Source organism: Capsella rubella, unplaced genomic scaffold (genome assembly GCF_000375325.1).
Source record: "Capsella rubella cultivar Monte Gargano unplaced genomic scaffold, Caprub1_0 scaffold_8, whole genome shotgun sequence".
In the NCBI taxonomy this organism is placed as follows: Eukaryota; Viridiplantae; Streptophyta; class Magnoliopsida; order Brassicales; family Brassicaceae; genus Capsella; species Capsella rubella.
In genome coordinates, this window is record NW_006238916.1 from 4,872,720 (window position 1) to 4,887,782 (window position 15,063).

The 15,063-nt window shown below is 31.3% G+C and overlaps 2 protein-coding genes across 2 annotated transcripts; one reads left to right on the forward strand and one right to left on the reverse strand.

Moving 5' to 3' along the window:
• The first annotated feature begins 6,475 nt into the window (after positions 1-6,475).
• LOC17874726 (transcription factor MYB115) lies at positions 6,476-8,337 on the forward strand. Its single transcript, XM_023776881.1, has 4 exons — positions 6,476-6,901; positions 6,992-7,199; positions 7,348-7,477; positions 7,942-8,337. Exons 1-4 carry the CDS (start codon positions 6,532-6,534, stop codon positions 8,317-8,319), a joined length of 1,086 nt encoding a protein of 361 aa, XP_023632649.1. The 5' UTR covers positions 6,476-6,531; the 3' UTR covers positions 8,320-8,337.
• Positions 8,338-11,834: 3,497 nt separating this feature from the next.
• Positions 11,835-14,316, reverse strand: LOC17875764 (replication protein A 70 kDa DNA-binding subunit B). Its single transcript, XM_023777582.1, is given in 10 exon segments — positions 11,835-12,236; positions 12,330-12,740; positions 12,819-13,012; positions 13,089-13,115; positions 13,118-13,229; positions 13,333-13,417; positions 13,497-13,621; positions 13,698-13,794; positions 13,878-14,130; positions 14,254-14,316. Coding segments are annotated over 9 exon segments (1,098 nt in total). The 3' UTR covers positions 11,835-12,236; positions 12,330-12,598.
• Positions 14,317-15,063: the final 747 nt, after the last annotated feature.

Here is a 15,063-nt window from a genome sequence, read left to right on the forward strand (position 1 = left end):
GTTAGTATAGGATTGCGATGCTATAGGAGGACCACGGGAGGTATATATGATCGAGAGATATGCTCGGGGCGTTTAGACTTATTTGCTCGGATATGATGTGATGGCCTCGGATGACGATTCGAGTACGCGCTTAAGCATGACGACCCGAGAGCGAGCGTGAGACTTCTTGGATACCGTCGCTTGAAGGCTGGTTGCCTAATAGTGAGCCGGTATGACTTGAAGGTTGCAACCTGCGGGTTTAGCAAAAATACCGAATGAGCTCACAAGGTTTGGTGAATTGGACTTCGGTCCGGGTTTGGTTTGTAACTTAAGTTAAATGGGTCACCGTTTTATACCCGTTTAAACCTAAAGGCCGAATAAGGCCTTGACCCACTAAGCTTTAGACGACATTGTTCCCAATTTTTATAGGCTATTTGAACTTCTTTTATTTTATTTTTTTCAAGTTGGTTGTGAGATTATTGAACTTAATGTTATGGTATTTCGTTGTGTTATGTTGAAACTTAATGTTATGGTTTAAAATTTATGGTTTATTCGGTTATTTCTAGTTATTTTCTTGGATACTAGGGAAATTAACCCCGCTTCGCCGCGGTTGACCGGAAAAGTATATACCGTTTGCGTTATATTTTCAAGACGAATTGATTCTGAGAATTAAACTTTATAAAATACCACATAAGTTTAAAATATTGAAAATATAATACATTATCAGAAAAGTTAATTACAAAAATATTACAAAAATATTGCGATTACATATCTCTTATTTGTAGATTTATTGGAAATATTACAATTCATCATCACTGTCTCTGTTGAACGCAAACTTGAAATAGGTTATATTAGATTACTTGTATTTTTTAATAATTTACTATTATAATTTTACAGTAAGTTGTACCTGTTTCTAAAATTTTGAACTTCAGTATATGGCGGATCAAAGTAGATTGTAGAAGCTCCATGGACACTTAGAGGTTCTAATATTTCACCTACATTTAAAAAATTCACATTTATATAGCATTTATTTAATTTTTTAAATTTTGATTATTTTGAAATAAATATATACCTCCAGCAGTATATTTTGGTCTCCAGAAAAATAAAACGCCAACAATTGGAGAATTATACGAAGGCCACTAATAATTACGGAAATGATCAGCATGTTCATAGTAAGCAATACACTGAATTACTTGCTCGCTTCAACATCTATTGAATTGCTTTCCATACAACTTAGGAATTTAGATCCTGAATTTGTAGATAGCAATGTAACATCTTCTCTAACATCCTCTACAAAAAAACCAATATAAAAATTAAATAAGAAATTTTTCTGAATAACCAATAAAAAAACTAAATAAGGAATTTTTCTGAATAAATATAATTTAAAATAATAAATGAATTCTGAGATAATATACCTAATTCAAAAGGTGATCTAAGCATAGCGAAAGGTGTAGTATTCTTTGATCTTGTCAAACAACCACTACACGAACAGGAAAACAGAAATTAGAGGATGATGAATAAGAGGAAGAACAAAGATCATTATCAAAACATAATTATGCGAATATGATAGAAAACTAAAGATTTATTTTTTTTAGTTATGGAGAGAGTTTAGAAACCCTAGTAATAGTAGTAAACGATATTTTTTCTAGGGTTTCAATATAGGAGGTGTTCTTTTTAGCGGGTTGTTTGACATAAGTCCATTTCCTTTAAACCCTAAATTTGAAACATTATGTGGCCGATTGGTTGAGTACTTTAAAAGCTTTAAAAATATTTAAAGCCTTTACAACAATTATTTTGCCAATCAAACTTTTTTGCTTTTTTTTTTTAAAGCATTGAAAGTCACTTTTATTTGTTCCTTCTTTGTTATCTCATTTTTTAGGAAAATTTTTGAGAAATACCCCTTTTGGTGTACCCCTTTTTAAAAATACCCTTCTTTTTATCCATTTTCAAAAATACCCCTTTTCAAATATGAAAAATTGTAAACTTTTATATGTTTGATAAGGTATATCAAGATCATCATTACTACTGAGAGATTAAGAGGTCGATTGGTAACGACTGTTACTTATGGCTGTAGAGACTTTAACTTTAAAATTTTAGCTGCAGAGAATTTGCCTGTAGATGCTTTAGCTGTAGAAAATTTTACTGTTAAAATATGATTGGTAATGAACAACTTTTAAAGTTATACATGTTATTTTTATTTTTATTATTATTTTATATTTCTAATAAATATAAATTATATCATAAATGAATTTATAAAATAAAAGTATTATTGAAATGGATCTTAAGAGAGCAAGAAAAAAATGAGAGTAATTAATTTATAAAAATAAAATATATAAAATATATTTATAAACTTTTGAATAGGTTTCAAATGTAATGGGGATAAGAAAAATAAATCTTTTTAATTGATTAAATTTAAAGCCAGATTTTTGACGCTTTGAGAAAAATGAGAAAACAAAGAAGGAAAAAAAAGAAGTGACTTTTAATGCTTTAAAAAAAATAAAAGCAAAAATGTTGATTGGCAAATTAATTATTGTTAAGGCTTTAAAAAAATTTTAAAGCCTTAATAGTCATCACCAATTGCCCTCTAAATCCAAATATTTTGAAGGTTTTAAGAGGTTATAAACGGCTTTTATAAGGTTTTTATAAGGTTTTTAAAAGGTTTACTCAGTTTTTATAAGGTTTTAAAATGATTTTTAAAAGATTTTTAAAAGGTATTTATACGGTATTTATAATATATATATATTTACACACATATAAAGATAACTTGTGTCTATAAATATAAGGTTACACATATGTTTTTGATAAATTTCAAATTTTATAGTGAATTTTTGATAAAATTAGAAAGAGGGGTATTTAAAAAAAAATAGTATTGGAAAAGGGGTATTTTTGAAATTCCCTTTTTTTTTAAAAGCGTCAATTTTCACATCTCCATTACATTTAAAACATTTCTAGAAGTTTATATATATTTTATTTTATAAATTCATTATTCTCATTTTTTTCTTATTCTTTTAAGATCCATTTCAATAATAATCATTTTTTTCTCATCATCATTATTAATGATGATGGAAAAGAGTTATGAAATTTATGTTTATATGTTTATATAGGGAGTAACATTCAAAACAATGCATTAATTAATGTTTAATAAATTTTTGACTGCTTATATAAAAATAACATTTGAAAGGTGTCCGTGATGAGATTGCTAACGCTATGTGAGTTTAGTTGTCGATAGTTTTTATATTTTTCCATTATTTTAAATCATAATAACTAAATAAACTGATGTCTACAACTTCAGTTATTTCTTATCCTTGTAGCATGATTTATTTAATTTTCAAAAAAAATTATAAACAAAAATTAGTCATTAAATTGCTATATAAATTCATTTCTAACATAATTATATTTTTATTAATAGAAAATAATAATAATAAAAATAACAGCCACAACTTTAAAAGTGGTGCATTACCAATCAGACTTTAAGAGTAAAAGTTTATACAGCCAAAGCATTTACAGCCAAATTCTCTGCAGCTAAAATTTTAAAGTCAAAGTATTTACAGCTAAAAGTAACAGTCGTTACCAATCGGAACCATATGTCTGAAAGAACCCATCCCGTTTTTTTTTAACATGTAGACCGGATTAACCCAACTAATTGTAAACCAGCTAAACCAGCCCTAAACCAATTCAAATCAATTAAACCACACATAATATAACCAATAGAAGACTTAACCACAATCCATGAAAATAACTCCATTAAACCAACAAGTTCAACAAACCAATATTTCAGAAACATAAGCATCCTAACATGTTTCTAAATTCCATTCTAACACCCTAACAAATCCTACAATAATCTAACACATCAATGAGTGCCTAGATCATCCTCTTCTCCTCGCCATGATTCCACGGATCACACTTTCCTTTTACCTGCATCAAAGAAAGAGATGCATAAGTATTTCATAAATACTTAGTGAGGCAATCATTCCACCACTGTCTATACACACAAGCAGAGATGAACACATTCAAGTATTAACTCAAACAACCACCAATATAACACAAAACAACACAAAATGACCCGTTCTGACGAGTAGGGTAGATCGACACCATCCGCTGGTGTCGCTCGACACTCGCGACCATCCTCGCGAGAAAGAACGTTGGTGTCGATCGACACCCACCACTGGTGTCGAGCGACACTGCAACCCTAACATCGCTCCAGCCGCTTCTCATCAACGAATCCCACGCCTCTTGCACGCCAAGACCGATTAGTCACCTCCTCAGGCTCGTACCAAGACCCCCAAACACATAAAACAAGCATACAAAAAAATGAATCAATCATCAATCAAAGAAAACACCCAAACATGCATCAAAACTGCTTAGATCAGCCTAGTCATGCACTCACCTTTCAAAAGGACTGAAACATGGACGAACAGAATATAACAACAGCAACAAAAGCCCCTCCTAACACCACAGCTACGAGATCTCTCTTCTCAAGGATAGAATCACCAAGAACAAACCTCAAAACACCCTCAAACCTCACCAAAACCTCACTAGAGAACTTGGAAACTTTAGAGAAGAATAAAAACGGTTGTTCTAACCCTAGGTCAACCTTTCCTCTCTTTTAAATGCGACTTAGGTTAAACCAAACCATAACCCACACGATTCGCAATTAAAATTGACCCGATCAAACAGAAAACATGATGGTGTCGAGCGACACCCTTCAGTGATGTCGATCGACACCGCCTAAACTGGAACACAACCGTTACAATTCTCCCCCACTAACTAGGATTCATCTTCGAATCCTTCAACACATCCGCCAGTACAAAACTGACCTCCCGATGCCCATATCTGATCAATATACTCACGTTCCAGACCCTATTTGCTCATACACACGCACCTCCCCCGTCCATATGTCGCAACTCATGAATCATACCGGCTCGTCCTCAGGCCTCAGCCTTAGACTACGGTATCCAGGAAGTTTCACCACTCCCCCTGCTCTCGAACCCTACACGATACCGCTTTTATCGGTTCGGTTCTTGTACGGTTCTTCGGTACCGGATATTATGCCCAGGCCTAGGTGTGATTCGAAAGCTTTTAACAATTTTTGGTTCCCTATACAATCGAAATTTAAAACTTAGAATTAGGGTGCGACAATTTAGTTTCTGTATCTATTTAGCGATATGCTCTCATTATTTTATTATAAGTAGTCAAATTTTTTTTAATAGTTTAACATTTAATTATTTAAATACAATTTTCATAATTTTTAAAAGGATTCTATTCTACCAAAAAGAAAAAAAATTCAAAAGGATTTATGACTTCGCTATATTTTCTAGTGTTTGGCAAAAGAAACATAGAATCATATTTTTTCGAAAAAACGCGGAATCATGTTTTTGACGAGAAAACGCGAAATCATGTTTTGGCAGAAAAAAAGATTATCACTTGATCACTTTTTTGCGGGACATGCGGAACCACATGTTTTTTTACAAGAAACATGACATCAAATTTTATTTTACTAGAAATCGCGAAATCACATTTTTGACTAGACAACAAAAATCACAAAATCTCATTTCTAACGGAAAAACAAATTATCACTTTTTTGAATGAAAAACATGAATTTACTTTTTTGGCAGAAAAACAAAAATCACATTTTTGAGATGGAAAATTTTGTGAAATCGCGTTTGATGGGAAAAGAAGTCTAGTTCTTTTTTGTGTTCAGTTATGCATCACTGACAGAAATGTTCGAAGCCGACTTATAATTCAGGATATGGTAGACCAGAGATACGAATAATCTCCAAGGGTGTGGTTCGCCACATGTTCCATGGCGTAAACAAGTATAAAAATTAATTTATTTTTCAAACACTTAAAAACAATAGCAGATACATTTATTTAATACGTTTCTTTACATTCAATTCAAAAAAAAAAATTACAATGGAAAAGAAATTATTACATGTCTAACACGTGTCATAATATATCAAAATTTCTAAGACAAAAACTTTTTCTTTGGTCATTAAACTTACTCTTTGGACTTTAGTTGACTATGTTTGGCTACTCATATCAAAAGTCTTACAATTATAACCAAAATCAAACTTTGCCATCACTTTTAAATTTAATTGTGACAGACTAATAGAGCAATCACAATGTGGTTTTGTTTTTTTTTTTTATTTACTTTCCCATCATTTTATATTTGACTACATTATAATATCTATTTACAAATATATCTTGACCAAATATTTAACAGTCATAATCACATCCTATGCACGGTTACGCATTAAATACATTTTTTACTTCTAAATTGTTTTTATCTGACCAAAAAGTAGCTTTTTTACATTTTCTATTTTTAGTTAATCATATTTAAAGTCTATACTCTTTTAACCACTTATATGTTATCTTCTTTCTCTTAGAGCTCTGATAAATTCTTTTCATGGGTTTGTCTACTTTTCCAGTCGTTTTCAATATCTATTTTCCAACCTTTTGGTCTTAATACCTCTTTTCATAAGTATATTCAATCTTTTCGGTCTTATTTTCTCAAAATGGGTATAATCATCGTTTGAATTCGGTGATGTTGAGATGATTTTTTCACAGAATACCACCTGTGAAGATTTCATCTTAAATGAAACCCACCGAAGTCTTTTTATTGATGATGCATCTTATATACCATTTTACAATGAACATTTAGGTCAATCTTCTCTTAACAGATTGTATCTTCCATCAGATCTGACTGATATTTCTAATCATCATCAACTAAACCATATACCATCGACCCCAAAACAAACTCAAGATTCCTTCAATCAAAATTTACTTATCACCCAAAATCATCTGGTTTTCAACTCTCCCTCGTATGGAATTCCATCAGATTATTCATTCGTGAATATCGATACTTACGAGGAATCTATGAATAACGTAACCAACAAAAATAGTATCTCTACAAATCCTGAAGGTATATTTGAAAATATATGTAATTTGCAGGGACGTACTATATGGGATGAAAATGTACACAATGTTGAGTTTACTAGTGTTTGTGTGTCAGCTCTTGATCAAATGATAGGTGAACCTCAATCATTTGATATGCCAGTGCCAGAGGATATCAAAAACACAACCAGTGAAATCATGAATCAGGGTAAAGGTCAAAAGATGGTAAGAACTCATCAAAAAAAGAATAAAAAAATAGTGCAGACAAGCAATCATTCGAAGAAAAGTAACATCATCAAAGGAAAATGGGGAAAATCTGAAGATATGTTAGTCTTCATTATTTTTTCTTTCTCAAAAAATATAAAAACTAAAATTAATATTCAATTGCATAACTGAAATTCTCCTAACTATTTTGTTGTATACTTTTGTTTTATTTTATTTCCTGATGATGTTATAATAATTTCTAATGTATAGGAAATTGAACCAAATGGTGGAGCAATATGACGGGATCATCAAATGGGCATCAATTGCCAAAAATCTCAAAGGACGAACAGGAAAACAATGCAGAGAGAGGTGGCACAACCATCTTCGTCCTGGCATTAAGGTGATATTTTATTTCTATCTTCCAATCTTATTTATTTCAAATATTAATATATGTGATATATATATATATATATATATATACATGTATAAATCATATTTTCATCATGATTATTTTTTTTATTCATATACATGTCTAAGTTTTTCAAAGCAACTATTTACTTATAACGAACATGTTTTCTATATATATTTTAGTTCATATAGTTTAGTTAGTGGTGAGACTAGCAATTTTATCACAACACTTTCAAAAGTTCGTAACTCAATGATTTGGATATGTGATACTTACAAATTAATATGAAACTGAATGTAAAATAAAATTTCAATAAAAAATTCTTAAAAATGTGCATTTGTTTACCTTTGATTTACTTCCATCAATAAAAAGTCATATACAAATGCATATGGTGATATGATCATGATTTATATATTTTTAAATACACACATTTATATATAAATGATATGTAATTTCAGAAAACAGCTTGGACTAAAGAAGAAGATCAAATATTGGTTGCAGTACACAAGGTAGTTGGTACCAAATGGTACAGTATCTCACAACACCTCCCAGGAAGGACGGAAAACAATATTAAGAACCGCTGGAACGCTACAAAGCGCCGGGTGCAAAATCAAAGTGGTGAAAACTCCAACCTTGCTGATAATAATGTCCTCGAAAATTACATAAGGTATATCACAATCAATAACGATAATCTTTCCAAGACCAGTGAGGATGTGAATTTGAACATGGACGTTGGCACACAGACCAATGAACCATTAGTCAATGCATCTACAACATCATATTATGTTCCAATGCCAGAAAATTTTACATGGGAGAATTATGCTAGAGAGTTTTGAAAATCAATAAATTACATTCAGGAGGATCTCATGTAATGGTTGGACTTATATCCGATAAAGGAAATTTCTTTGATCAAGATTATTTCTCAATATCATATGAGTTAATATATCTATGTATTTGACTATTTATCTATAAATTTTCTTTTCCTTAAGCAACTTTTAATTTATACCATTTCATTATATTATCTATCTATCTTTTTACAAGAAATATATGTTATGATATGTGGTGTTCTCTTTTGACCAAGTGACCATTCTTCATATGGTTATTTCGTCAAGAATTTCCTATCTTAAATTATTTATGTACTTTATATATGTATTGAATGAGAATTGCATGCCTGATTTTGTGTAAGAGAAATCATGGTTTTTGGATTACTAAATTCTCTAAATATAAGTTCAGCTAATTAGCACCAAATTAAATTTGTAAAATCCAACTTAAATTTTTCTAAAATCCATAAGTTTAACACACAAAAAAATAAACTTTTGAGTATACTTCTTGTAAAATTGTGAATTGACAGAAACAAAAAAAAATAGTTATTTGAATTCAAATGTTGTTAGGATGAAAAAATATAATATAGCATCAAATGTATAATATTGTAACATGGATTAAAATCGTAAATTGACATCAAAATTTTCTTATAATATTGAAACAAAATATTTTCGGATTACCATAGGAAGCACCTCTAACTGAAACTGGTTATGTTCGATTGTCCGATGATGCCACTTGAATCTAATTTCGACTTGTGATCCTTACACACGTTGAGACCAAAGCTAACAAATAAATTAAAACCAGCAAAATCATGGTGATCAGTCAAACACAGTTCCACGAGTGTGGATGTCTGATTCACACACTTAATATTTGTATTGTTATTCCACGAATGGGCTAAGGGATGTATGGGTTTCGGCACAAAATATCTTTGTTTAAAAAAAGAAAATAAAATTCAAAAGCACAATTTTGAAAAATATATGTAGAAACGTACTGAGAAAAAGTATAATTGTATTGATCTTATACAATGATCTCAATCCCTTTATTTTTGATCCATGGGACATTGTATTATACAAAAATTATTACATTTAATGAATGTAATAATCCCACTTTAAGTAATTGTTTTGATTTGATCATCAATGTTGTAACGCTCTTACTTGAAACGCGTTTGGTCTTTCTTTGGACCTTCTTAAGTTGAACGCTTTGATTTTCAGTTGTTTTTGATTCTCTAAATATTTCAGATGTGGGACGTTGAACCTTTTTTTTATTGAGTAATATATGTTTGTTTTAAAAAATTCGAACCTCAATATATGCAGAACTAATTTTATATTTTCATTAATTTTTTATTATATGATAATTTAATAGAATCCAACTAGTAGTATTTTTGAAGTAAAGTTTAGGAATAAATTCTCATTTTTCAAAAAACAAAAATTGTCATTGTTGGCTATATGCCAATATGAATGAATTAATATAACTACTGCAACCTCAATCATATAGATAGTGAATTAGTTAAATCTGGTTATTGGATCAAAACTGAGAAACTAAACATCAAATACACACAGAAATAAGAATACAAACAGTTTAGTATGAAATATTTTTATTACTTACGAGTTCAACTTGTTGTGTTGCTTTTAATAAGGTGAAAATGTTATCCAAATCACATATATTTTTACTTGTAAAATAAATAGTATTTCATACATTATTTTATTATTATTATAAAGGTTAAAAACAAAAGATTTTGTCTTCAATATCTTCTTATCTTCTTATAATTAAAAGAAAAGTACAAATTAGACATTGTTAAAAATTGGACAAATTTAACCTCCAAATCATGAAATTGATTTCTAATTTTGTTTATAGGAGACAGAATTTCAAAATTGGAAAAGGTAATTTGGGGAAAGAATAATTGACTACTCAAAAGTAGTCAGGATCCGCGTCCCTCTTTAATGCCCGATCCAATATAAAAATCGGATCTTCAAATATTCGTTGGATGTTCTAAATATAATCGATCCAATATGCCTAAACCCATTAAACAATTAGATTTGTACAGCAAAATTGCAGCCCATCCATTAAACCCCATTAAAACACTAACTGAAAATTGGAATGTTTCCATACAAAATTGCAGCCCATCATTATTAAACCCATGAAGCAAGATATTTATTTTTTCTCTCATGATAAGCCTATTACAAGATACGTTCTTTAGTTTAGTTATTTTCAGAATAAAAAATATGCCAAACTTGTTCTTCCGATCTGTTCTCTCTGCTCCCGTCATGTGGAGGTATCATTAGGGTGTGTCAAAGACAGGTGTGTGAGGTTGGAGCTCGAGCGTTTTAACTTCTTGTTTTAAACGTGTGGCTATTAAGGGAGTTGTAGCGATGCCGGTGTCGTTACTCTAAAATCCGCCGGTTTAGCTAGCCGGTTTTAGCTGCTTAGGAGCTTTCTCCTTTTACGTTCTCCATCGATCCTGCTTTGGTATTGCTCTCCAAGATCTTGCTGCTCCGTTTGGTGCACAAAGCTCTTGGGTGTTGGTTAGTCTTGGTTTTGATTTGTCCCCTTTGTGTGTTGCCTCTTTGTGGAGAAGAATTTTTTTTGGCTTGTGCTTTGGTTTGTGGATTAGCTAACTTGGCTGGTGGAGGAGCTAGTAAGACCTAAGGATTGTTTAGCGTTTGGTCGTATGGTTAGATTTTCTCTGTGCTAGCCGACCTCGGGGAAAGAGCTTGGTAGAGTGAGCTAGCGCTTTCATTTTCCTTTGGTTTGTGTGGTTCCGCTCTGAGAACGCTCATGGATTGTTTAAAATGCGTCTCTCACTTGATGAAGAGGGAGTCAGTGATTGAGAGCTCTTTTTTCTAAGCCGTTGACGGCGCAATATTCTCGGACTACCGGTGAAAGGCTTCCATTCGCTATGGTTTTCTTTGAAGCGATCATTGCCGTTTGACAACATGTTTTTCTTCTCCTTGAGGTCTCAACTAGGTGAATCTTTAAAATCGTTTATCACTTCAATGACTCCAAAAGTGTAACTGCTTCTGTTGATGTCGATGGACTGATTGTGTTTATCACTTCATCTATTCCGAAAGCGTCACTGCTTTTGTCGATCGATGGACTGATTATCTCTTTGCTTTCATGTATTTTATCCTTTTTTGCCATGGAACCAAGCTGTAGGTTTTACTTCATTGTAATTCCTAACTTTTTTCATTATTAATGAAATATTTACATTCTTAGAAAAACAAAATATGCCAAACATTAAAAACATTAACCGTGGTTTGGCATGTTTATTTACCGATTCTCAAATTATTCCAATCATATTAAAGTCTAACAATCAGTATATTTAAAATTAGCATAATCTAATATTTTGTAAAATTATATATTTTTCCTAGCATGGTTTATTAATGGATCATGATTTGATAAGTTTTAGCTAGATTTAATTCAGTCTAGTTATATATTATATAAGATGCATTTATACATTAGTGACAATCAAATTTTGGAACTCGGTATTTATTATTGTGGCTGTATCAGTTACAGCTGAATACAAACAATGGAATCAAATGAACATCACGCTAATTGAAAACTTAAACTTAAGGAATTCATTGTTGGTCACTGACATAGACCATGACATCCTTTATTAAAATGATTTCTGAAACTGTAAAAAGCGAGCTCCCACTAATGAAGTTGTAAGCATTGCTACTCCTTCGCAGAGTGAGTCACCCCCTCCCCTTTCCTCCAGGAGTATCACCTTTTTTTTTACCTTCAGTGCCTCTGCCATCAATTATGCTTTGGTAAGTTTTTCTTGCTTAATATTCACCACGTCAATCTTATCCAAACAAAGCTTCTTATTGGTGGAGGACTGTGCTAGGGGGGATGCAGAATCATCAGTCGACCTCTTAGAAGAAGGAGTAGTAGTAGTACTACAATCCTGACTACTGGTGAGCAAAAGACTAACCTGTAATTTTTTGAAATTATGATATTTAGTTATGTGTTTTTTTTAATAATACTCTATGGTAAAATAAAGAGAAAGTAAGAAGACATAAATTACCTGATCACCCGTACTATTATCGGGTGGGATATCTCCACCATGAGAATCATCATCATTCTGCTCATCTTCATTATTATGACTGGACAACACCCTCACAACTTTATAGATATCCAAGTCATTCCAGAGGTTCTCATGTTCGACAGACACCAAAAACTGGTAAGTCTTCCCAGATAGATTTTTATAGCATCAAGATAGATTTATCTGCTAGCATTACTCTCATGTAAGATAACAAAGTCTGGTAAAAAATGTTTAAAACTCTTGGTTACACGCTATTGAAAAATACAAACCTGTCCAAAGTCTCCTTCAATAAGACTGTTTGCGGAGCAGCCAACAATCTCAGTTGCCATGCTGTCAAATAACATCAGTTTCATCTCATCTGTAGAATCCATTGCATAAACATGCAGTTTAAACCTGTCAAGATAAAGGATGTCGTTAGTTAGTTGTGTAACCAACTGTTGTTAATTATGCATCTCTTTTAGTAACAGGTACATTGCTTGCACATTTGGTGCTAGTGAATGGCAACCGTCACACCAAAATTGGGGTCTCATAGTAGAACTTGGTCCACCATTGGTCAAAGAGTTAACCTTAACGACCTTTTTGTTACATTTCTTACAGGAAATGTAATACCAAGACCAGTCACTGTCAATTGCATAAACGGTACAAATAACCTTCATTCTCCCAATCTGCATAATTAAAATTGTTTATTTTAGAAATGTAAAAGTTAATCCTTACTATGCTAATTAATAGATACAATGATACCTCAAACATAGCGTAGATTTCTCTGATAGAGTGATAGTTTTGGTAGGAAACTGTTGATGAAAATCACCCCCAAGTGCTAGTTCATTGTCACGTCTAGGTCTGTTTTCAAGCATTACCAAAGCTAGTCCATCGTTTGGTAGTCTATGAGTTGCAAAGACTAAACAACAAAGGAGAAAGAAAGTGTTAGTAATGGGTATATGCATAGATATATAAAGCTTTGTAAAAAATAAAGAGATTTGCATACTTATTCTTAAATTCAACAATCTGCACAAAATCTGGATTAATCTCAACCAAGGATGTGTTGAAAGCGTTGGAGACGCTTCTAACATCTACAATTCAAAAAGAGCATGTTAAGTTAAGTTTATGGTAAAAATAAGTTTAAGAAAGTTACATATTATAAGCATTTACCTTTTTAGATTTTGATTTTTGCAAATCTAAGCAGACAAATAACCATATCAAGGTCATCTTGTTCACATGCTAAAAACACTTTTTCAGCAAAAGAACCCCATATAGTACATGCTATTCGTGAGTCACTACATTGAAAACATAAAAGGTTAGATACAACAAAACGGTAGTAAGATAGAAACTTGAAATTGTATAAATATTTACTTGTCATCTCGGAGTTCAAAGCCCTCTTTTTTGGTCGGGCTGTTATTAACATCAATGGTCTCCATCTCCTCAACATTAACAACTTGTCCCACAATATCTGTAGTGAGAGGTCTGGTTTCTTTAAAAAATACATTGCAGGTTACTTGAAAACTTACTTTAGCAGGATAAGAAAATACTTACCAACTATGAAATTAGGATTCATATTCCCCGAAGAGATTGAATCAAACTGAGTGATACTTAAAAAAGGATCATGAGACAGAGATTCCATCCTGGTAACAACGGTTTGAGTCATGAAACTCATTTTGTATCGGTGATTGGTGGGTTTGAACTGCCCACTGGCGATACTCAAACTAAAATTCTCAAGGGTCCTCCATTCACCGGTTTTGATTTTGTTTTCAAAACGGTTTATGAACTCCTTCTTTACAGATGCATGAATTTTTGTTCACTGTAACACAATGACTCGTCGATTAAAACTTACTTGTGTATCAAATAGGACCATGTAAAAAGTTTCACCAAATTTTGTGGTGTACGTCTTCCAAGTATGGAGGACTCTGACTTGAACTTTCCAAGATGTCTTGAAGGGCTTCACATCTCTAAGGAAGGCGAAGGAGGCAGCCATCTCTTTGATTAAATGGTGGGCGATCAAAATTGTGTTGGTGGAATGTGTGGTGAATAAAGCTGTGGAAGAAATATCGATATTTATAGGAACATCTATATTAACATTTTTGAAGTACCTTTTGTGTTCTACCCTTTTATTTTATAATATTTTCATAATTAAACCCTTGCTATTTGATTAAATATTAAAAATTTAAGATAAATTTTGTAATTAAATCATAATAAAATTGCAAAATTAGAAATCACTATTTATTACATTTAACAAAATTTCCTAAAATCTCTCCCTAATAAATCAGATATTTCTCCAACATCTTTATATGATTTTATTTGCTTTTAAATTTATATTATTACATAAAACATATGCATAATAAAAATATAAAATTTTCTTTGTATATGTTGCAATTTAAATTTTTTTAAACGGATGTATATTACTCAGACGATACAAAAAATGGATGTTCTAAAGTATTATTGATAATTGTGTATCACGGGTCATGTGATGGAGCGGGTTATAATTTACATAATTATGATTATATATATTTTTACGGGTTGTCTACTATATTATAACTCACAAAAATTTTAATTATGAAATTATACTATGTAAAGGAAAAATATTATGTCAATATCATTTCATTATTTTAATATTAGACTTATTTTAATTAATTTGATCAAATTACGATTATATATTAAAAAATTATCATATAATATTCTACGGGTTAAATCATATAATTAACAATCAAAATATAGTAGTACA